Source organism: Urocitellus parryii, chromosome 3 (assembly GCF_045843805.1).
Source record: "Urocitellus parryii isolate mUroPar1 chromosome 3, mUroPar1.hap1, whole genome shotgun sequence".
Lineage (NCBI taxonomy): Eukaryota > Metazoa > Chordata > Mammalia > Rodentia > Sciuridae > Urocitellus > Urocitellus parryii.
In genome coordinates, this window is record NC_135533.1 from 32,914,618 (window position 1) to 32,939,595 (window position 24,978).

Below are 24,978 nucleotides of genomic sequence, written 5' to 3' on the forward strand. Positions count from 1 at the left end.
GAGAAAATCAACTTAGAGGATAACACATATTTTGGCTCACAATTTTAGAGTCTTCGGTCCATGGTCACTTGGCCTGGTGGCTTTTGGACCTATTGTGAGGCAGTCTATTGTGGTAGAAGAAAGCTGCTCAGCTCTTGGTAACCAGGAAATAAGAGAGAGAGGAAGGGCCCAGGGACCCAACATACCATCAAAGGTTTACCTAGGGGACCTTCCTCCCACCTCCTAATTGTACCACATATTGGCAACCAAGCCTTTAACACATGATCTTTGAGGGACATTTCAGATTCAAGCCATACCAATATTCAAAAGATATAAATCACTAACTTGGAAATACAGCTCTACTCCACATCCATTGCAGTATTATACACAATAGTCAAGATATAAAAATAACCTGTGGCCTTTAACAGATGAATGGATAAGGAAAGTCTACCATATAATTTTATGCATATATCAATTGAGAAATATTATTCATCCCTAAAATGGAAATTCCTGCCACTTGTGCTAATATGGATGAATCTGGAGGATGTTATGCTAGTGAAATAGGATAGGTGAGGAAAGACAAATCCTTCACCATCTCACTTATATGTGGATTCTTCAAGTCAAACTCACAGAAACAAATAGTAGAAGAATGGTAACCAAAAGTCAGGGTGTGAGGCAATGGGGAAAATCAGTCCAAGGATGCAAACTTACAGTTATAAGTTCTGAAATTATATGGAACATGGTGATTGCAGTTAATAATAATGTAGTGTGTACGTGAAATTTTCTGAGAGTAGATACTAACCATTCTTAACACACACAAGTAATTATGTAAAATGATAGATATTTTAGTTTTGTTAATACTTTCATAATGTACACACCTACCAAAACATCACATTGTACACCTTGAATATGTATAATTTTTATTTGTGAACTGTACCTCAATAGAATTGGAAAAATGACCCTTAAAAATAAAAAGGATTTAAATTGTCTGATTCTATTACTTAAGTATCATAGATCTATTATTATGTTTTAAAGTGAGAATTAAGTTAAAAATCATATTTCTTAGAACAGAGTACAGTTTCTACTATCAACTTACATTCTCTCCCCCTCCTTCTCCTCCACTTCATCATCATAACTAATTCTAATTGTCACTTCTTATGTGCCAGGCGTCAACTAGTGTAAATACTTTTTACATACTAAATCACTAAGTTGTATAAGAAGCTTTTGAGGTACATAATATCATTCTTATTTTAAGAGGGAAAAATTAAGGTCTGGAGTTGTCAAATGAGAAGTCACAGAGTTTAAAAGGGGGTTAAATGAAGAAAAAAAAAGCTGTCACAGATGCCACCCATTTTTTAAAAAATAGTTAGTTTTTAGTTATAGGTGGACACAATATCTTTATTTTACATTTATGTGGTGCTGAGGATTCAACCCAGTGCCTCACACATGCCAGGCGAGTGCTCTACCTCTGAGCCACAACCCCAGCCCCTTCCACTTTTAAAAAATGTGTTCTAATCAGTTTTGTTGTTGTTGTTGTTGTTATTGTTGTTCTAATCAGTTAACATGTTTTGAATCTAGGTAGATTGAATAATGGTGGAGGAAAAAGTCTTTGAAAAAAATAATGAATTTAGTTTGGATCAGAGATTCTGAAGGAATGACAGACCCTGGGATTTAGACTAATCCAGTGGTTACAAAGGAAAGCTGAAACTGTGGAGAGTTCAGGGGTGTGAGAGACCTGGAGGTATTCAGGGTTCAGTGAAGGCCTATGAAGTGATTAGGGTGGGCTTGGCCAGGTGGGGGCAGCAGAGCATCACCAATTGCTGAAGATGACAGAGCACCGAGAGTCTGTTTAGGAGATAGAGGAAGTGGGCCCCTGGAGGTGGGACGACCCGCACAACAGCAATGTATCCATGATGCAAAGGTCTCTAGAAACCTTTGAGTTGGTAGGCATGCGAGCAGATGCAAGTAACTAGTGATTTTGGAAAAAAGTGATTTTAGAAGAGTAGCGATATCAGCATCAGATTAAAGGGATTAAATGGGGAATGGGTATGGAGATAGGAAAAGTAGGAATATGTATTTTTGAATCTGCCAATGAAAAGAAGCAGAGTAATAGGATGGTAGTTTAAGGTGAAGACAGACTAGATGGGGAGATTTTTTTGTAACTTGAAGTATTCTTATGAAAAGTTTATGAGATCACTGGAATAATATCAGGAAGAGAGTAATTGAAGATGACAAAGAGGGAAAGATGCTTCTCAGAATAGTTAGGATATAACCAAGGGTACTAGTAGGTGAAATTTTCTGTTTGAGGAGAGCAGGAAGAGAGAAGATACAGATGATAGAGATTTTAAGGATCTTCACTAAGAGTGCAAACCTTATATAATTAAGCTGTTTTCTAATAGTCATCAGTTATTTGGAAATCTTAAATCATTTTTCCATTATCTACTTTCCCTTACTATTGCATTTTAATAAATAGAAATTTCAGGTACCATGTAAAGATGTTTACAAAATTCCTTGTTTCTTACATTGGTCACTTCAGTGCAGCCATGTACCTAAATTTTAAGGTGGGAAATGAGGGACCATTTCTGATGTCTACTGGGATGAGTATAAGCAGTTATCATGAATGGATCAGGCTTGTTCATCTCTGTAGACCTCTAAGCAAGTGAAGGTTATTTGGGTCAAAGATGTATCTTGTCCTAGAGTTTTCATTATTCGCCATGATTTAGAATTTGAAATTCTAATGGGCTTAATTCACACCTGAGCCACTTGTGTAATCAAATCCAAGTCTGTGAATGCATTGCTTCCTAATCCAGTGACATAAAGAAGTTCCCAAATCTTTTACCACCAGCCTCTCCTAGCCCCCAATGCTTTTCACTTCTGTTGTAAAGGAAAATACTCCAACGTTATTTGCAAGTGACTTACTTTCCACAGTGTAAGGTGAAAACTAATAATACAAAGTAGCAGAATGTCATGCAGATATTCCCTTTCTCGTTTCAGTTTATTTTTTCTTGTTCAGCATTGCTCTCTAACACTTTGGATCTGAAAATCTCTCTTTGCTTGTTAAAAACCTTCTCTAGTTGCCTCTACCATCTCTATGGATATGTGTGGTTCTTCTATTTTGTGTATAGTGAAGGGCTCCTGCATGCTCCTCATGCAGTCTTGTTTCTTCTTCAACAGAAACATTTTCAAAGTAATTATTTCAGAGTGGGTATGTGTCCTTTTTTACTTTACAAAAAAAAAAAAATTGGAGGGAATATGGGAGAAGTCACGATTAGTAAAGCTGGAAGAGAATTAGTGAGAATTAGCCAATCTCACTTAATTGACATGTGACAAAATCAAAGCACAGAGGGGTTAAATGATTTGCTAGATAACACACAGGAAAAAGAAACAGATGGAGGAAGAAAAAAAAAAACCTGCATAAAGTGTACTAATATGGATTAGTTTGCCAAGAATTCAACTCACTGTTTGTTTTTTCAGTTTATGGCTTTTTTGACCATGAGAGGAAAACTAAATTGGAAGGTTAGGGAAACAGAAAGTTTTGTCTTTAAAAGTTAACTAATTGTCCAGCCCATCTTAAGAAAAAAATATGGTTCATCTGTCATTTCCCTCACTGTTATTGCTTGATTCCTTTTCACAAGGCCTAACCACTTCACCATGTCTTGGATTCTTTCCGGCCCATCAACTCCATTTCTTAGCATTGTTTTTTTTTTTTCAATGCTTTGCAGACCTTTTCTGTTCCCTTTAGACTGAATTAATTCTTTCATTTATTTTTTTATTAATTCATTGGCAGAATGTTTTTCCACATTTTTATGAGAGCTTTGGCACTGAAAGAAGTATTTATTATACATGTACTTTAACCCCAAAGGAAACCAGAAAAGAAGGAAACTGGAACAAGAAATTAATATTCAATTTATGGGGATATTAACAGATGAAATATGGTTAGAAAAAATTTCCTGAAATAAAATAACCACACTGCCCTTCAATCCTTGCCATCAGTGTGGTTTGTCACAATACCAAATTAAATCCATTTTAAAAAAATGTTCTGTTATTTTAAACAAATATTTTCCTTAAATTTAAGCAAAAGGAAAAACTCCATTCAGGCAATAAATATTGGAGTGCTTACTATTTGTAAAGCACTGTGGTGGGCCCTCAAGAGCATAGTGAAATGAGTAAGTCTGCATGGGATACTTACTTTTTTTGAATTTCAAAAGCCTTTGCATAGATAGAAATCTGGGGTCTGTTAGAGAATCACACAAGTTTTCACGCTCTTTTGTCTTTTTCCTACCAAGCCTATGCAGCACTTGACACCGCTGAACTTTTCCCGATTGATTCAACAAATATTTACGGCATTCTTAATTATTGGTCTGGTGTAGGTCACTGATATATGGCAACAACGGTGAAAAGAATCACAAAATTCTTGCTCCTGCAGAATTTGTACTCTAGTAGGGGGAGAAACAGAATATATAACTAGGTAAAATATCATGTATAAGTACTATAGAGGGGGCTAAAAAAGCAGAGTAAGAGCATTGCAAGTTTTTGGCCTGGTGATGTTGCAATTTCAAAGGTTTCCAACAGGGTTTCCAGGGAGGGTCTCATTTGGATTTTAAGGGGTAGGGAGACTTTGGGTTTTATTCTGATGAAGTTATTGGAGTATTTTTCTTGGACAGATGATCTGATTTTTAATTTTGGTGGACCATGAATGAAGTTGGTCATGTCCTGAAGCAGGACTATAGATAAGGGAATTACTATAAAACCCAGTAGAGAGATAATTGTAGTAGAGTGCGTGGAGGAAACTGGTAGATTTCTGCATATATTTTGTTGGTGGAATCAACAGAATCTGCTGAGGAACTAAAGATGAGAAGGGGAAGAACGAGGACAAGGAGCTACCAGCTTTGGAAACCAGTTACACTTTCCGTATCACCTTTGTAAAAGGTGGAACTTTTTAAACCTCTTGATTCCAGTTTTCACTCCAGATTCTTCAGCCAGAATCACCAGGACGTTGGAAACACTACCTTTAAAACTCCTCCCAAGATTCTTCCACTGCCAACTTGGGCTAACAAAACTTGAGGGCTTAATATGTAACCTGTTGGTTATATATGACGAGCTCAAGCACAGCACTGTGCAGTGCGCGTGGGCCGTTGGGCTAGTGGAGGAAAAGATGAATCCTACTTTAATTCAGGAATACCCTTAAGAAACCTTAAGTGGCTTGGGTTAACCTCGGTTCGGGAGGGCTTTTTGGAGTAGCCTGATTTTACAAAGGTTTTCTCGGACCTTTAAAAAGAAGAAAAGAACAAACATGAAAGAAAAAGATAGTGGGGTGGTATGGAGAGAGAAGTGACAACTGGCACACTCCAGATTCTAGCTCCTCGCCTCTCTCCGCGACACAACTCGGGAGAATTAACCCTGAAGCGCAGACACTACTACACGAAAGTTACGCCTCTACCAGCAAGGGGCCGGCTCGTTTTCCGTACGCAGCAAAGCTCGAGTTTCCGGAAGGACCAGATTCGGGAGCGGACCAAACCGGATGGAGGTCGCGCGCGCTCGCCTTTTCCCCGCCCTCTTTCTGGTTCACCCAGAGGCAATTTCTCAGGGGGGCGGGGTCGCGACGACCTTTTGCGCAGGCGCAGTCGGCGGTCCACGCGTGGTGAAATGCCTGGAACGCACGTCTCTCGTGTCCGTAGCTTATATAAGCGGATCTTGCAACTACACCGAGTTCTGCCCCCGGACCTTAAATCTCTGGGTGACCAGTACGTGAAGGACGAATTTAGGAGACATAAGACCGTTGGTTCTGACGAGGCCCAGCGTTTCTTGCAGGAATGGGAGGCAAGTGACGCCCCCTTTTCTTCGCCTCGGTTTGGGGTTTCCTTAAGTGGTGTTCCCGTTTGTCCCTTTCAGAGTCCGCCTGTCCCAGCTCGTGCCCAGTAACCCATACAGATTAAACAGGGGCATTCTACACTTGATAAAGCTGCATCCTGAGTCCTCCGGTTCCTGGCTGGAGCAGATCCAGTGTGTTCAGCCTTTTGAGTCCTTGCAGATAACTAGTTGTCCAAGAGGTGAGGGTGGAGGTCATAAAATTGACTAAATCACTGTCAAACGCTCAGAGGGCTTGCCGGCTTTGGTCCGCTCCACTGCCTTTGCAGGTAGCAAACGCCTGTTAAAAAGTTAATGGTTATTTCAAAACAGTCTGCACACATAGAGGTTTGTTTTCCTGATCTATTACTTTTTAAATCTCAGGGTCTTGGTGAATTTCTTACTCGATACAGAAATCAGATAGTCAGATAAAGGACTAGTGGTAAAGGAGGAAAATGCTGGTCGGAGTTAAGCAAGGTGGAAGTTGGTTTCTTTAGCTCTCCAGTCATGAGTCACGTGGCTTTGTTACTTTACCCTTCGCTCTTGTGCCCAGTCTTGAGCAGACACATGCATTAGGGATTAGTGACTTTATTTTTTAAACGAAGGAAAAAAAAATATTTTAATTTTTTTGTGGGTTGGGGGCCCTGCAGAATTTCCTCTTCTTACTGGTAAATATTAAGAAATGAATGGATTTGGAGATTAGAGTACGTCTCAGGTATTTGAAAGCATGGTAGAGGTGAGTTTTAATGTCTAAAAAGTTGATGGCTGAAGAGTTGACTGAATTGGGCTTAAAAAAAATCATAGAGGTAACATGGAGGGTAAACATGGAGCTTCTTCACTGAATTCCAGAATTGATTGTTGAACCATTAAAGTTTTAAAGACGGACATTTCGATTAATTGTGACATTTAGAAAGTTCATAAAAATCATGGTGTAGTTGATATAATTTGTTTGCCTGAAGCCAGGGAAGTTTAATATTTTAAGTGCAGACCACTTTCTTTTAATAAGGTAATTTGCTCTTGGAGCCAGAACTAGATTCAGATTCAGGCTTGGATATTATTAAAGGTCAGATCATTTAATTTTTCTAGTCTTTTATCCCTCACCTGTAAAGTAATAGTATTTATAGTATGCATCTGAAAATTAGTGTATGTTCCAGTAAGAATGTATTCCACTAAGCTACATCCTACCCTTGTTGCAGACTTTTAACTATTTAAAAAGTATTTAAAAGCGCTTAGAATATTATTAATTACATTGAAACTATTATATATTTAAGGTGTTTGTTAAGTGACCTCTTTTAAGTGAGTTCTGTTTGTGGATAGACAGGAGAGTTTGGTTCTGTGCTGGGAAGAAATGAGGTTACTTTTAGAAGTCATAGTTGGAAATTTTTAGGGAAAATGTAGGAAAGAGTGGGAACTTAGAAAAAATTGTTACAAGCTGAAGGAAGAGAGGGTGTAAGAAAAGAAATGGGTAAATTGTTGAACAACCTAGGAACCTTGGTAGGAATTTAGCTTTTTTTGTTTTTAACTTTTTTGGAATAATTTTAGACAAGGTACAGAGATAATATGGAGTTCCCATACATCTGTACCCTGCTTCCCTTTCTGGTAACATATCACCAAGATATGTTTATCAAAACTAAGAAATTTAACAGTATTATAATATTATTAATTATACATATTTTGCCAAGACTTCCATAAATGTTTTTATTCTGTCCAGGGTTCAATCTGGATCCATATTGCATTTAGTCATCTTTTCTCCTTAATCTCTTCCAATCTGTGACAGTTGATCATTTTTTTCCCTATCTTTCACTACCTCAACACTCTTGAAAAAAGTACTAGCCTTTTACTTTGTAGAATGTTTCTCTTTTGAGTTTTTTTGATGTTTATTCATGATTATGGGATTGATGTTATCCATTATTGAGAATACTATAGGAATGAAGTATCCTCAACACTTCAGAAGGTACATATCAACATGACATTATTGGTAACAGTGATTAACTTGATTAAGATGGTATCTGCCAGGTGTTCCACTGTTAATACTGTGGTTTAGATAAGGTTTGAGTGTGTCCTCTAAAGGTTCATATGCTTGATGCTTGGTCCCCACTGTGATGATGTGTAGAGGTTGTAGAACCTTGAAGAGGTGGGGCCTGGTGGGAAGTAATTAGCTCACTAGGAGCATCACCCATGAAAATGATTAATATAGTTTTTTTTTTTTTTGGTACTTGGATTAAACTCAGGGGCATTCAACCACTGAGCCACATCCCCAACCCTATTTTTGTATTTTAGTAGAGACATGGTCTCACTGAGTTGCTAAGCATCTCGCCATTGCTGAGGCTGGCTTTGAACTTGGGATCTTACTGACTCAGCCTCCTGAGCTGCTGGTATTACAGGCGTGCACCACCTTGCCCAGCTTCATTCATATTAATACAATTCTTGTTAGGACACTAGTTAGTTCCTGTGAAAATGGGTTGTTATAAAAATAGTGAACCTGGCTCTTAAATCTTTCTTGTGTCCTGTCTGCTTGTGATCTCACACATTCTTCCACCATGATGCTGTCTGCCATGTTGTGATATAGTCAGAAGACCCTCACGAGGGCCAAGCAGATACCAGTACCATATTCTTGGACTTCCAAAACACGGAGCTAAATAAATCTCTTTTTTCTTTATGCATTACCCAGCATTAGGTATTTTATTATAGTAACAAAAAATGGATTAAGACTGTTTGTATTTTTTTTTTGTAATTAACACATATTTTAGGACAGAGACTCAGAGACTAAGTTCTCCTTAAACTTGGCCAGCTATTTTTAGTGTTCATTGAAGAATTTTGCCTGTGTCCACTAAGCTATGTCCTATCCCTGTTGCAGACTTTTAACTATGCTGTGTGGAATTTGGCCTCTAGGATTCTTTCATATACTTCTAAAATTAATTTTGGACCTGAATGAATTCTGAATTTGTTTTGTATCATGAGCAAAGTTGGGTATGAGTACCACTGGATAAAAGAAAAGGGGAAGGATCAAGAGTGCTATTTGAGATCATGGAAAACAGGCATATTTCAGAAAGAATTCAGCTGGAGAAGTTTCTGTTTCAGAACCACTTGGAGGAAAGTGATGGAAAGTATTTTATTTCTTCTTAAGAGTAAACATGTAAATGTGTATTTACAGAGAAAATTCTGAATTTATATAATTTCTTAAGAGAAAAAATTGAAAGTTTAGGAAGAGATGTTTCTTATTTGTTAAGATAATGTTTGATAACTGGTTTATAAAATGTTCATTATAATCTTAATCCCAAGTCTTTTAGGAGGCAAGAAGTAGAATTGTGTTGGTAGATCAGGGTCTTATTGCATTTTAAAGTAATGACTTTGTTCATTTTATGAAAAATAGCTGATTTAGATAATGCTTTTAATTTTTCTGTCTACCACTTATTTTCTAGGGACTCAGAATAAGAGTTAAGATTAAATAGTAAATAAAATATGTTGGTGAGAGAATGTGAGACAGCAAAAAGTAGTGTGCTTTCTATAGCTACTCGAGAGCCATACATTTAATTTTCCTTTTTCTATCCCACTTATTTATGCAGATTGCCTTCTTGCCTGGCTTCTCTTGCTTTTCCCAAATATTTGCCTTGCACAGTATCTGGTAGGGAATGTTTATAAGTAGAAATTCTGTTTCTGGAAAAAAGTAAAAAGGCTTAAGCATTCTGCAAAAGGGTTAATCACTTTCTATTGCCAGGAATGTGGTAGGCATATTATGGGGCACAAAAATAAACAGTTAATATATTTTACTTTCACAGTTTTCAAAGTTTTGTAGTGTAGAATAGGCAGTTATAACACAGTATCAAAGAATGTCTGTTAAATGCTATGGGAGCAAGGAGGAATGAAGATGAAGGCAACATAGATGATTGAGCTGAGCACTGACCTAGTCAGTTACTGTGTCAAGAATAGGACTTTATTAGAGCTGGCTGCCATGCCTGTAATTTCAGAAGCTTGGAAGGTGGAGGCAGGAGGATTACAAAGGTTGAGGCCAGCCTGAAGAAACTTGGCCAGAACTTCAGGAAAAAGAAAAAAACAACCGATGTGATTCTGCAGTCTGTATTTGGGGTAAAAATGGGAGTTCATAACCCACTTGAATCTAATGTATGAAATATGATATGTCAAGAGCTTTGTAAAATTTTGAACAACCAATAAAAAATATGTTAAAAAAAAGAAAAAAACAACAACAGGACTTTCTAGAAAAAGGAATAACATGTGAAGCATTGAAGTAAGAAGCAATGTGACTTTTCACAGCATTGCTGTTTGGAATTTAGTTTCTTATGAAAGATTAGGAAGAGATAAAGCTGAGAAGAGACAAGATATTCTTCTAAAGATTTTACGCTTTTATTTTGAATAGAAAGATTATAAGCAGTGGTGGAAATGATTTAAATTATATTTTAGAAAGTTCATTTTAGCAGCAGTATAGAAAGAGCCAGATTGAAGGTAGAGAGAATTATAGGCGATGATACAGTAATCTCAAATATATACATGCCTGAACCAAGACAGAGGTGTTGAAAATGGAGGGTACAGATTTATGAGTTATTCTTTCAAGGCAAAATGGGACTTGACTTATGGTTTGGGTATGAGGGTAAAAGCTCCCGTTAATATTCGAAGGTGAGATGATTAGATTATGAGACCTGCAACCTAATCTGTCCATCCTAGTTTGAATGGAATGGGTGGTAACTGTAGTCAGCTGGGGTGTGGCTGGAGGAGGTGGGTCACTGGGACATGCCCTGGAAGGATGCATCTTCCCTGTGGCTCCTTCCTCTTTCTCTTTGTCTACTTTCTGACCCACTCAGAATGAAGAAAGGCCCAGAGCAATCAAGATGGCAATCTATGGACTGAGACCTCTGAAACTAGGAGCCCTAGATAAACTTTTCCTCCTCTAAGTTGTTCTTGTCAGATTCTTTGGTCACAGTGATACAAAATACTGACTAAAACGGTGACCAACATAGGCTTAGCATGGGAGGAAGAAATAGAATGGATAACCATCAGGTTTTAGAATAGGGTACTAATAAACACAATAGGTACATAGGAGGAGCAGGTGGGAGAATAAGTTGAATTTGGTACATTTTGTGTTAATAATTCTAGTGGAACAGTTAAGTACAGATAAAAGATATGTATTGGTCTGATACTGAGTAGACAGATTATGCCTGGAGATAGAAATTTGGAATTCAATATCTGTAGTTGATGGTCCAAAAGTGTGGATGATAGTGCCCAGATTAGGTGATCAAAGATAGACGACTAACATTTAGGGGAAAGTAGCTGACATTTAGGAGTCAGGAGAATGAGTAGATGGTAGTGTAGTGCTAGAACCATTCTCTTTTGTTTAAAATTGTATTTAATTGTTCCTAGTCATTTTGCAAAGAAACATTCTTCCTTATTATATTTAATTCTTCAGACTTGTGTGATAGTTTAGATATTGTAATATGACATTTGCTTTTTCATTTGGTGCATTTGTTTTAGAGATAAGGAAATACTGCTGAGTCATGTAGCCATACATTTGTAACTCATTTGGGATATATTTTCTTATTTATGACTTTGAAGTGCATCGTTAGATAAAACGTGTGATTAAGTGCATGTCACATATATTTAGAGTTTCTTTAACTTAGTATAATTAGAGTTGGATGGGTATTTTGCTAATTTTTGTAATTGTATGCCTCTTATACCTAATTTGGGGACCTCATTTTGTTGATTTTGAACATTCTGATTTAAAGTTTGTATTTTAGCTTGTGGGAGAAAAGGAATGAATTACCTCTCTGTTTAGTAAATTGATTCTATGTTTGGAGAATATATTTACTTAGCATGAGTGGGTCACTTGAGTACCTCTTAGTTGTATTGTTTATTCTGTATGTTACTTACAGCTTTTTGTTTGTTTTGGTTTATTGAATGGATCTGTCACACATATATTTTCTATATCAAGGTATGACTTTTAAAAGATTTTAGAACTATTGTGGTGCTTAATTAATGGCCTAAAAAGGAATAAAATGATAATAGGGAAGATATGAAATAGTATATTCTTGCAACATAAAATGTGTTTTAGTCTTTTTGTTGTTATAATGAAATACCTAGGGGTGGGTAACTTTATAAAGAAAAGAGGTTTATCTAGATCAATGTATTATGCCAGCATTGACTGGTGTCTGGTGAGGACTTCATGGTGGATGAAATTACAATGGTGGGAACATGTTTGGGAGGGAGAGATCACATCAGGACAGGAAGCCAGAGAAGTCAGGGTTTGGAGTTACTCTCATAACAGCTAGCTTTTACAAGAACCAACTCAAGTTCCCAGGAGAACTACCTTAATCACTTCCAAGGGCAGTGCCCCCCAGTGACCTGAGAACCTTCCAGTAGGACTCATCTCTTAAAGGTCCTGCCACCTCTTATAGAAACATCTATATTTGTGTATGTATGTATACAACATGCAGTCGTACACATTTGAAGTTTTTGTTCAGAATTTGTACAGAAGAATAATATTAATTTTACTTGTTCAACTATTTTATTTAACAGTTTATGGCTGCTTAATGCAAATGAGAAATACAACTGAAGTTTTATATCAGAAATATTAGAATTGATTGTAGGTTCATTTTACTCTGTTAAACTCTTTTTCTTTTCTTTTTGTTTTTCAGTTAATGTACACTTCATATTTTTTTCTCCCTAATACTGAACTATATCTCCATTCCCATCAACTTTTTGTGAAATATCAATAATATGTGCATATGACTTAAAAATTAGTGTAGAAGAGCTTATAATACAGAGCAGTATATTCTTTTCTGAATTTTAATTTATCTCTTGTAGGGACATTCTTTATTTTAGTCTTGTTTCAGATGTCTTGTAAATTTTGGTTATTTGTTCATATTTATTTTTTTATTTTTTATTATTTGTTTTAATTAGTTACACATGACAGTACAATGATCTTGACATATCATACATTTGAATCAGATGAGATATAATATCTCATTTTTCTGAAGTTACAGGTTGCAGAATCACATTGGTCATGCATTCACATATATACACACAGTAATAATAATGTCTGTTTCATTCTACTATCCTTCCTATCCCCCCAATCACTCCCCTCCCCTCCTATCACTTCTCTCTACCTAGTCTAGAGTAAAGCTATTCTTTTATTTTCCTCACATCTTCATACGTGTATTTTGTATAACAACGAGGTCTCCTTTCACCATCCATGCAATTCCCTTTTATCCTCCCTTTCCCTTCCACCCTTCTTCCCTATGTAGAGGTAATCTTCTTCCCATGCTCTTCCTCTCTTCCCCATTTTGAGTTACCCCCCTTATATCAGAGAAGACATTTGGCATTTGTTCTTTTGGGATTGGCTAACTTCACTTAGCATAATCTGCTCTAATGTCATCCATTTCCCTGCAAATGCCATGATCTTATTATTTTTTAGTGCTGAGTAATATTCCATTGTGGATATATGCCACATTTTTTTTTATCCATTCATCCATTGAAAGGCATCTAGGTTGGCTCCACAGTCTAGCTATTGTGAATTGTGCTGCTATAAACATTGATGTGGCTGTGTCCCTGTAGTATGCTGTAACAAAATGAAATTGAATCCCTGTCTCTCAACATGCACAAAAGTTAACTCAAAATGGATCAAGGATCTAGGAATTGAAACAGAGACTCTGCGTCTAATAGCAGAAAAAGTAGTCCCTAATCTCCCTCACGTGGGGCTAGGCCCCAATTTCCTTAATAAGACACCTATAGCAGAAGAATTAAAACAAAAAATCAACAAATGGGATGAATTCAAACTAAAAAGTTTTTTTTCCTCAGCAAGAGAAATAATATGTGAGGTGAATAGGGAGCCTACATTTTGGGAACAAATTTTTACCCCTCACACATCAGATAGAGCTCTAATCTCTAAGGTATACAAAGAACTCAAAAAGCTAAACACCAAAAAAAACCAAATAACCCAATCAATAAATGGGCCAAGGACCTGAATAGACACTTCTCAGAAGAGGATATACAATCAATCAACAAATATACGAAAGAATGCTCACCATCACTAGCAATCAGAGAAATGCATATTAAAATACTCGAAGATACCATCTTACTCCAGTAAGAATGGCAGCCATTATGAAGTCAAACAACAAGTGCTGGCGAGGATTCGAGGGAAAAGTATACTCATACACTGCTGATGGGACTGCAAATTGGTGTAGCCAATTTGGAAAGCAGTGTGGAGATGCCTTGGAAAGCTGGGAATGGAACCACCATTTGTCCCAGCTGTTCCTCTTCTCAGACTAAACCCAAAAGACCTAAAAACATCTGTTCATATTTATGAGTGCAGCAATAGGAAATGAAAACTCCCACATAGGTAGGCGTGGTTGATTAGGAAGTTACTTTTTGGTTACATAGTTTCAATTAACCTAATTTCTATTTGCTTTTCTCTTCAAGAGTCCCTTATTTATCTGGTGTTCCTTCAGTTGGTTCTGGTGGTTTGTCTTTCTCTTCAGCTACATTCTCCGTTATATCCTTGTGCTGTGGCTTCCTGTGTCTACCTGCTTCATTACTTATATTCTTTTACCTGCTTTTTATCTTCAGAAATTTTCTGAAGTCTCTTAGCTGCTAATGGCTCTGTTCTTGTTCCTTTAGTCATTATGGATTACTCCTTTAAAAAATTCCTTCCCACCAGTGCAGTGGAGTTTTAGAAGAGAGAGCTGATAAGAAATAGACTCAATCACAGAATTTCTCCAGTCTGCCATTCTTTACCTAAAAACTCTAAATTCTTTTAAAGATGAAAAGTTCTATTGAAAAGAAGATGACAGTGGCTTATAGAAGTAAAATTACATACTGCTTCTTAGGAACAAAAAAGCTTGTGTTTCTACTTCATGATAGGCTACTTAAGATTTTGGAAATTAATGTTTCAAACAAACTTGCAGTGTAAAATGATTGCATACTTTGTTTTGAATCTTGCTTCTTTACCAATTTGTCTATTTGATTCTTCATTTTTATAATTATTCCCGAGGGAAAGGGAAGCTTCTTAATGGTCTTTTTAATTTTCTTTACTTCGAGTGTAGTGTCTTACAAACAATGTTTAAAAATTATTTTATGTTTATTAGCATAAGGTGCTACTTGCCTTTCATTTCTGTTTCAAAGTTCTTTTTTTCTTTCTAGCAACAAAAGGAGAATGGAAATTGCTGGGATATAACTGTTAGACTTTCATATTAATTAGGTACATATTTATTTTCTGTGTAATTGTCTGAAAGGTTTTCTTGGGCTTTAGTTGTCTTAGTAGAGAAAATAATATATTGCCCCTGAAATTACAGATGGATCAAAAAATTCTTTTACCCCTAAGATATGATTACACTGTGAGATTGTTTAACCTGTTGAATCAAATGGCTTAACCTACTTTATACTTTTTATTGACACCCTGATTTTCCCCTTTAATCTTTCCTGTTAGTTGTATAGGTATGTTAGTATAGCAATAGAATTGGTAAAAAATAAAAACAGTATATTTCATTTGTCTTTGAAATGTAGTAACACATAATATAGCATTTACTACCTCCTGAATTTAAAAATAGTTAAAATATAAAGGCAAATGGAATATATTTGTGGCTAATAGAATATGTGATTGATAGCATTAATAATATAAAGAGAACTCATTTAGCTTGGTAGGGAAACACTAATAGCTTAAAAGAATGGACATAAGGGCATCTACTAGACTTTCTGTGATTTAGGTACAAAAATGTTAATTGCTATGCTGTGTAGATATAGTAAAAGTCAGAAAGTTAAAGCAGTTTAGATATCCATTTATTGAAGAATGAAATTATAACAAAACCATACAATGGACAGGTTGTAGGCAGCTATTGGAAGTGCTATTTTAGAAGAATGAATGACACATAACACTGCTCATGATATAATTAAATGTAAACACTATTAATCTTTGGGTGATAAGTTGAAGAATGATTTTAATTTTCTTCATTATAATTCAAGGTTTTCAGATTCTCTACAAAGATTACATGTTACTTTAGTAATTATAAGAAAGCCAGTAGAGTTATTTTTAAAATGCATTTGGGTTAGGTGCATTGGTATATACCTGTAATCCCAGCTACTTGGGAGGCTGAGGTAGGAGGATTGCTGGTTCAAGGCCAGCCTGGTCAACTTAGCCAGACCCTGTTGCAAAAACAATAACAACAATAGCAGAAAACAAAAAAACACAGAAAGGGCTGGGGATATATATAGTTCAGTGGCAGAATAACCATCTGTTTATTCCTTGGTACTGAAAAAAAATCACAGTTTTGTACACTCAATATTTTTGTTGCCAGTCTTGTGTCACATAGAACTTGAGGCAGATACATTCAGAGCTAAATACTAGCACCTTATTAATATATTCCATGGGATGCTGAAGCAGGAGGATTGCAAGTTCAAGGTCAGCCTGGGCAATTTAGCCAGATCCTGTCTCAAAATTTAAAAAAAGTAGAAAGGGCTGGGATTGTAGCTCAGTAACCAAGCACCCTTCTGTTCAATCCTTGGGACTGAAAAAAAAAATTGCAGTCAGATATACTGAATATTTTTGTCACCAGTCTTGTCTCACAAAGGACTTGAGGGAAACATATTTAGAATCACATACCAGCAACCTTATTCATTTATTTCCTAATTTTCCCTTTACGTTTTATATTTTAGACTTGGTCTTTTGCATGTTTCATGAATGTTAGTGTCAGTTATATATTTTGTGTGCTCTTACTTAATTTTTTAAGTGAAATGAAGGAAAATGAAAACATGTATAGGATCAAAGTTAAACTTTACCTTACCATTAGTAGAAACATTTAGAATCCTAAGGATTCTTAACTAAGATTAGAAGAGAACTATGGTCATCTGGTGTCATTAAGGTCATTTTTCTGGTATAAGGTCTTTTTAAGTAGTATGGGGAATCTTCTCATGTTTAGTTTCTCAGAGGTCATACACATTCAGTGATTCTCCACTAAATCAGTTTGATAAAGACTTAATTTAAATGCTCTTTTATAATTTTATTCTATTCTGCTGTAATTTATTTTTTCATTTAGTTTTTTACCTTTTCTAAGTTATATTAGATTGAATGAGAATGACTGGTAGGATTGGTAGGGAAGATAAGTTAATTGTTGGTTTATCTTCTGATAGGTTAGTTAGGGAGGATGGAAGAAAAGTAAACAGGCTCCTTTTGTGGCTTGGAAACCAGGAGATTTAGGAAAGATTTGAGGTAGATATTTGCCATCCTGGATTCTGGTTACAAGGCCTGGTAATCTTGATTTTGTAAGTCTGCACTTGGACTAACTAACATACCCAAATATGATCAGATTCTTGCTATAGGACTTATGCTAATTAAATTTATGTAATACTGAAATATAAACCATAATACAAGTTTGTTTTTTCTTGCTGCCAGGGGAGAGGGAACTGATTAATAGAGCTGGCTTTCCTTTTCTAGCAATCAGATATTTACATTCACTTCCAGGGGCCCTTTTTTCAGATATGACTCAGAATTCAGTATTTTTTAGATTTTTCCAAAGGTAATGGGTATGTAGTGAATTTTAAGAAACACTCCAGTGGGATCTAAGGTAGTATTCTGTAATTGTTAATATACCTTCAGAAAATATTTGTTTATTCACAAGTGAAGATTTCATGTCCATATAGGCCATGCTTTTGCTTTTGAGAACTTTACAAAACTGCAAATAGTAGTGCACACCTGTAATCCCAGTGTCTTGGGAGGCTGAGACAGGAGGATAGGAGGATCACGACTTCAAAGCCAGCCTCAGCAATGGTGAGGTGGTAAGCAACTCAGTAAGACCCTGTCCCTTAAAAAAAAAAAAAAAAAAAAAAAAAAAAAAGAGATTGTGGATCTCTGTGAAGCTGTGAAGCTTTCCAGGAGACGAGTTAGTGCTTAGAAGTTTGCCTGGTAAACATGGAATTAAAATAATGACAAGTGGGTGGGCTTGAAAAAGTTTTCTTTAGGCCTCCCTGTGTCTGCAGAAGAAAACATCCCTTTAGTAATCATTTTTGTGGGTCCTCTAGCTTCATGTTCTTTTTTTTCCGGACTGTGCTGAGCACATATTAGCAAGTTTCTTCCCAATCCTTTATTTATGTTAACCACCTTCTTTCTCTTGAGACATCATCATCATCATCATCATCATCATTATACCTGTTAATAGATTAAGCTAAGTCTTCTTGGCCTAAGAGATTTCAAATTCATCTTATTGTGTACAAATTTAATTACCTTAATTCCCAAGGTAGGACTGTAATGCTTTATTTATAATTTTTTGCTCTTCTTGTCTCCTATACCACTATAACTTGAAGCATTTCTAAAGTATGTTTGTTTTCTAAGCTCTAAAACACAAAAATATTCACAATTTATTTGAATAAGTCTTAATGGTATGACTTATTTCCCTAAAAAACACTTCATTGTTATAAACATACAGAACAAAACCAGAATATAATGTTTAAATACCAAATGTTTCTGAGCTTTGATATAGTGACTTCACTTTGCTGCTGCTGAACAGGTCTGTATTTAAAAGCCTATCTCACTTAACTATATATATATATATATATAAAAGGGCTCCCTGGAAGTGAATGTAAATATCTGACTTCTAGAAAAGGAAAGCCAGCGCTCTTCATCAATTCCCTCTCCCCTATCCCTTGCTGGGGTGTTCAGGCTGACGAAACTTGTGATTCTTCTGCCTAACTTGTGATTCTTTCTGCCTAATCAAAAAAAAATCATATACTTTTCATATGACCTTTCCAAAGCTAAGGATGGTGGTAGGTGGCATAGCAGATGCACATATACAAAAACAGCAGGAATCACATGAATGAGACAGTACTTATCTATGGTCACAGCAGACACTGTGGACTGTGACTCCTCCAGAAGGCATCATACTTACTGCTTCACACTTCACACTTCCAAACTTTGTCCTTGCGGTTTGTCTGTGTTGCTTAATTTATAATATATAGATACAGATATAAAATTAATAACTTTAGGATTTCTGGCCAATAACCATAGTTACACCACTTTAAAAGAAAAATCTGTGAGATCTTTAAATGCCTTTATAAGACTAAATGACAGATATGGAGTGAGAACTTATTATTATAGGATATCTGGAGTTATAGAAAACATTAATATAGTTTCAAAATGCTAAAACACCCTGGAATACCTCATGCAAATACCTGATATTTCTAGAGCACTTTTAGAGACTGCAATATGATCATTCTAATTTTGTAATTCACTCTTTTTATTTATTTAGGTACTGAGGACTGAACCCAGGGGTGCTTTACCACTGAGCTACATCACCAGTGCTTTTTATTTTTTATTTTGAGACAGGGTCTCCCTAAATTGCTCAGGCTAGTGTTGAACCTGAGATCCTCCTGTCTCAGGGTCTTAAGTCTTCAGGATTATAGGCATGTAGCACTGCACCCAGCTTTAAGGAAATCTAACACCATCTCCTCAAAGAGATGTATTGTGGTATTTTCTCTACTTTGTGGAATTCACAGGGCAACAGATGCTCAGTTTTATTTTTTCATCATATCTCCTTTTCCAAACTCCTCTTTCTCCTCCCCCCTCTCCCCCTCCCCCCACTCTCCTCCCTCTCTCCCTCCCCCTCCTTCTTCTTCTTCCAGGCAACTTTTGCTATCCCTTTTGCACCATCAAATTTTTGTGAAGTGGCTACATATTTATCATATTTCTCTTTCAGTGTTACCATGTTATTATTGTAAGGCTGTTTTTTGCTGTCACTCACATTACTCCACATCTCACCCAGTTTGGGGGTCTTCAGTTGAAATGCCAGTGTTTGTGAATTTGTTCTTTAGATGGCACTCTGAACAGAACAGGAAGAAGTGAACCAGTATTGGTAGTTTAGGGCATTAGGATCCTTCTACCTGCTTCTCTTAGCTTGTCTAAAAGCTTCATTTCTGGATCATCACGTTTGTATTTTCTTTTCCTAGGCATTGTCTTCCTCCTCACAGGGTTTTCTTAGAAAACTGCAACAAATGGGGAATCTCTGGATTTTAATTTTTCCTGTACTTATTGCTTGCATGTACAAAGAAGGCAAAAGTAGCTTAGATTTCTTGGAGTCACCTTTACCCATATTAACTCTGTTGTTTTCCAGTCACTGAAAAATATTTTCAGGACCAGGGATTGAACCCAGAGGCACTCTGCTACTGAGCTACATCCCCAACATTAGTATATTATATTATATTATTTTTGAGACAGGGTCTTACTGAGGTGCTCAGGCTGACTGAACTTGTGATTCTTCTGCCTAAGTATCTGAGTAACTGGGATTATAGAAGTGAGCCACCATACCTGCCTCCTGAATATATTTTAAAATAATTTAGGAGGTTGGTGATTATGAGAATAGTTATTAAATATACATTTCAATGCCATTTTCAGCTATGGTATTTAATCCATTAGTTTAATTTATTATATTTGTCAAGATTTTAGGACAAAGACTAATAATAGGAATTCTTGGAAGATTGGTACCCTTTTAACTAACTTTATACTTGAGTATATTTCTGAAAATTTGTTTATAAACTGATTTTTTTAAATGTAATTATGTTTTAAGCATACTGGCAAACTTACTATTTAAAGGAATTCTCTTTTGGATCCTTTATAAAGTGAATAATCAGCCCATAATTTGTTTCTTTGTGTAAAACTGCATTTGCATACATCAAATTTGTTTTAAATAGGCTATGTCTACAAGTGTTGATGCATGTGTCTAAAAAGAAGAAAATTTAATTTCTGTTTGATGTGAAGAACAAATTCACTTTTGATAAGTGAGACATACCAGATTATTTTATCTTCATTCTTTTCAACTAAATGCCATCAAAATGTGCTTAACACCCTAAATTAAAGGAGTGGCAAGACTTTGTATATTTAGATCGAGCCATGGTATATTTTTGTAATTTATCTTCTTAGCAGGGTTAGTGTGAAGTTATGAAAAGTTTGAAAAGTTATTAAGTGGTTTTATCTTTTCTTTTTAAAAGCATAACTGGAATTCCAAATGTTAATTGCTTTATTTTCTTTAAAATTTTTTCTTTATCCTAGCCCTGTGTATGTATGTGGTGCTTTTAAATAGGTCTGTTGGCTTACTTTTTTGCAGTAGTTTGATTATACCCATCAGTTTATTGCTCTGTTTAATATTTGGAAGATACTAATGATAATTCATCCTCCTCTTAGTTTTAATACTAAAATGTTAACTAGAATTAACCAAAAAACAGTTATTTAGTTCTTAATATAGTAAAACATGGTAGTTTTATAATGAAAAGATGAGATAAAAATGATTGCCATTCTGAATATTGTACTGCACTGTTGGTTAAATAGAGGTTTTTTTTTTTTTTTTTTTTTTTTTTTTTGTGTGTGTGTGTGTGTGTGTTGTTGTTGTTGTTGATTTGCTTTTGCAAAACTCTGTGGAAGCCTTGAACAAAACTTGGGGTTAAGAGAGTTTAGGAGAGTTAACAAGTACAGTAAGAAATTTGCATATAACTTTTCAATCCTCCAAAACTTAATTACTAATAGTCTATTATTGACTGTAAGCCTTATAATATCATAAATAATTAACACATTTGAGTATTATATGTATTGTATAAGTGAAAAATAGAGGAGAAATGCCAAAGAGCGCTTTTTGCTACAAACATTTTTTACTGTTTCTTTCTCATGTGAAGATGGATGCTATCAATATGATCTCACTGTGATAACAATAGGAGGTGGGTGTGAAATTATTATAGTCGTATATGTATATTACAGTTAATTTTAGGAGTTAGAGTTTAATACTGCATCTTTACATTTGTTTGCATTTTTCTTTTCTGCAAATGGTGTCATATATGTTCTATAAGTGTTGGTGTGTAAGTTTTGATAAATTTAATTTTTAAAATTTGTGTATATTTTATGGGAATAAATTATATATTATCTAAATATATTTTATGCATTCACAACATTCTTTTCAATTTTTGATATTTCTAGGTTATTCATTTAATTTGAGAGTTTTTTTCAAATGGTTGCTGATCTCAAAAATAGTCTGCATATAGTGAACTTGTGCAGTCAAACCCATGTTATTCTAAGCTTGTACAGGTTAAAGCTAAGAGCATTGGGAACTTGTACACATCTCTCAGATCTTCTACACAGCCAACTAGATTGTTCATCAAAAGAGAAGCCTTCTCACTATCAAACATGGATTCTGTTAGATTCCATGGAAAGTCAATCTTGACCTTAGTAACTGAGGAAGAATTTCTGTTAATGGGTCACAAAACTCTTGGTAATTAATTTCCTGGGATTTAGGAGAAATAACTTCTAAAATGAGGCCATTTATGTTTGTCTGCTGCTTTAACAAGTTGAATGTCAAGAATTATCCATAGGGCATTATTAAGTTCAAAATTGAGAAGGAGACAAAGGATCAGGAGCAGAGGTTTTGAGATTGAGATCAGGGTGGGACATGGAGAAATTACTCAAAATGTTTGAACAATGTGAGGGTGTTGGTCACACAGTGCCATGGAGTCTAGACAGAAGCAGTCCAACAGAGTTCATTTGTTTACTCATTCACTCATTTCCTACTGTTTTTTTAGGGGAGAGGTATATTAATATATGGTTAGTGACTTCAAGGAATTTATGTGTCTATTTATAAATCTGTATATGATAGAATGAAACTCATTGTACCTTAAAGAATAGTGGTTGAAAATATTGGTTTTTTGATAGCAGGACAAACAGATTTGGAGTATGAGTACAGGAGGAAAAACTTCTTTTTCTTTTAGCCATTAGATTTATGATTAGGCAATTCCCTTCCCAACATGTCTGCCCTGTATCTTGCCATTCCTGCATATGGCTCCATTCCATTGTATTTTGAAGATCTTTTTGTCTTTTGAGTTTCTATTAAAAATATACTTAACCTTTGAGAGATTCCATTTTAAATTTATTGTCGGCTAATACATTAATAAGTGTCTGACCATTTTGCCACTTTCTGAGTGACGTTGGCTTATTTGATTAACTATTCCAAGCCTCAGTTTCCTTATGGGTAAATTGGGTATACCAGCAGTACTTAATTCTAAGATTAAGGATTAAATAAGATAGTATATGCATAGTAGTTGCCCAAGTGCCTTGCACATAATAACATTAATAAACATTAGCTCTTTTAGCTCTAGTGTGGGGTAATGAGAAGGTGAAAGTTTTTGGTGTTTTTTGAGAGTGCTAAAAACAAATTATGTAATTTTCATTTTTAAAAATGAACTTCTCTCTTATCCTCCACATACAATTAGTTGCCAAATCCTACTGATTTGATTTCCTTTTAGAGTATTAGAATGTTGATCTATCACTTCCATTCCAATTGTCATTACAAGTGTTTGTAATAACTTCATAAGTAATTTTTACCTTTAGTCTATTAGTTGTTTTCTTACAAGACACAAATTTGATTGTTTTATTGCTTTTGTGAAAATTCATCTGTTTTTCCATTAACTTCTCTTTAACATAGAGTAAAAAAGTGTGCAAAATCTAAGCCAGGCACCATAGCACACGCCTGTAATCCCAGCTGAGGTGGGAGGATTATGAGTTCAAAGCCAGCCTCAGCAGTTTAGCAAGGTGCAAAGCAACAACTCAGTGAGACCCTATCTCTTAAAAAAAGAAAAGAAAGAAAGAAAGAAAGCATTAGGGATGTTGGCTCAGTGTTATATGCCCCTGAGTTCAAATCTCTGGTACCAAAAAGAAAAAAAAAAGGGTGGGGGGCAAAATCTGGCCCAAATTCATTTTATTACTTTACATCTCAGTATTCTTTGTCATGAATTCTGTTTTCTGGTCATTCGACTGAATGTCTCTGAAAGTAGCAATTCATTTGGATAAATCTTTTTATTTTCCCACAAGGCCAAACCCTAAAATGTCTTTCAAAACAACACCAATCCTTTTTTCTCTTTCTTTCTTTTTTTAACTTATATATATGACAGAAGAATGCATTACAAAAATTCATATTACAGATATAGAACACAAATTTTTCATATATCTCTGGTTGTATACAAAGTATATTCACACCAATTTGTGTCTTCATACGTGTACTTTGGATAATGATGTCCATCACATTCCACCATCGTTTCTAACCCCATGCCCCCTCCTTCCCCTCCCTACCCCTCTGTCCTATCCAGAGTTTGTCTATTCCTCCCATGCTCCCCTTCCCTACCCCACTATGAATCAGCCTCCTTATATCAGAGAAAACATTTGACATTTGGTTTTTTGGGATTGGCTAACTTAACTTAGCATTATCTTCTCTAACCCCATCCCTTTACTTGCAAATGCCATGGTTTTATTGCATCTAAGTTGGTTCCACAGTTTAGCTATTATGAATTGTACTGCTATAAACATTGATGTGGCTGTGTCCCTGTAATATATTGTTTTTAAGTCCTTTGGTATAGACTGAGGAGAGGGATAGCTGGGTCAAATGGTGGTTCCATTCCCAATTTTCCAAGGAATCTCCATACTGCTTTCCATATTGGCTGCACCAATTTGCAGTCCCACCGGCAGTATATGAGTGTACCTTTTTCCCCACATCCTCACCAACAGTAATTGTTGTTTGTCTTCATAATAGCTGCCATTCTGACTGGAGTGAGATGGTATCTTAGAGTGGTTTTGATTTGCATTTCTCTAATTGCTAGAGATGATGAACATTTTTTCACATATTTGTTGATTGATTGAACATCCACTTCTGAGAAGTGTCTGTTCAGGTCCTTGGCCCATTGTTGATTGGGTTATTTGTCTTTTTGGTGTTTAGCTTTTTGAGTTCTTTGCCTTTTCTCCCTTTCTTAATTAAGTCTTCCAGTGAAAAGCAAATCTCAATGTTTTCTAATTTTCCAAGACATTATTTTTCTATTTTTGTTTTGGTTCTTACTACTTTCTTCATCATGTTATGAGTACGTGCACCTTTTTTCCACTGGTACATGTAAATTCATTGAGGATAAAAATGATGTTTTACTTATTTTGGTGTACTTTAAAATTACTAAGACAGTATTTTGTGTATAAAAGATGCTCAGTAAATCATCTCCCCCAAAGAAAAATGAGTGATTATGTTAATGTTTATATCTCAATAAAAAGTTAAAGAAATTTGTGAACAGTAGTCGTCATAAAGATTAGTAGTTGAAGCAAAAGCTTAAATTCTTAAAATTGTATTTCATTAGTACAAAAGAATTCAT

The 24,978-nt window shown here is 35.5% G+C and overlaps 1 protein-coding gene across 1 annotated transcript in view; it reads left to right on the top strand.

Moving 5' to 3' along the window:
- Positions 1-5,568: 5,568 nt before the first annotated feature.
- The window catches only part of Sdhaf3 (succinate dehydrogenase complex assembly factor 3), a 60,057-nt gene continuing 40,647 nt past the window's right edge, over positions 5,569-24,978 (top strand). Inside the window, exon 1 of the mRNA XM_026391529.2 lies at positions 5,569-5,799. Within this exon, the coding sequence (XP_026247314.1) occupies positions 5,626-5,799 (174 nt within the window). The 5' untranslated portion in view covers positions 5,569-5,625. The remainder of the gene's footprint in view (positions 5,800-24,978) is intronic.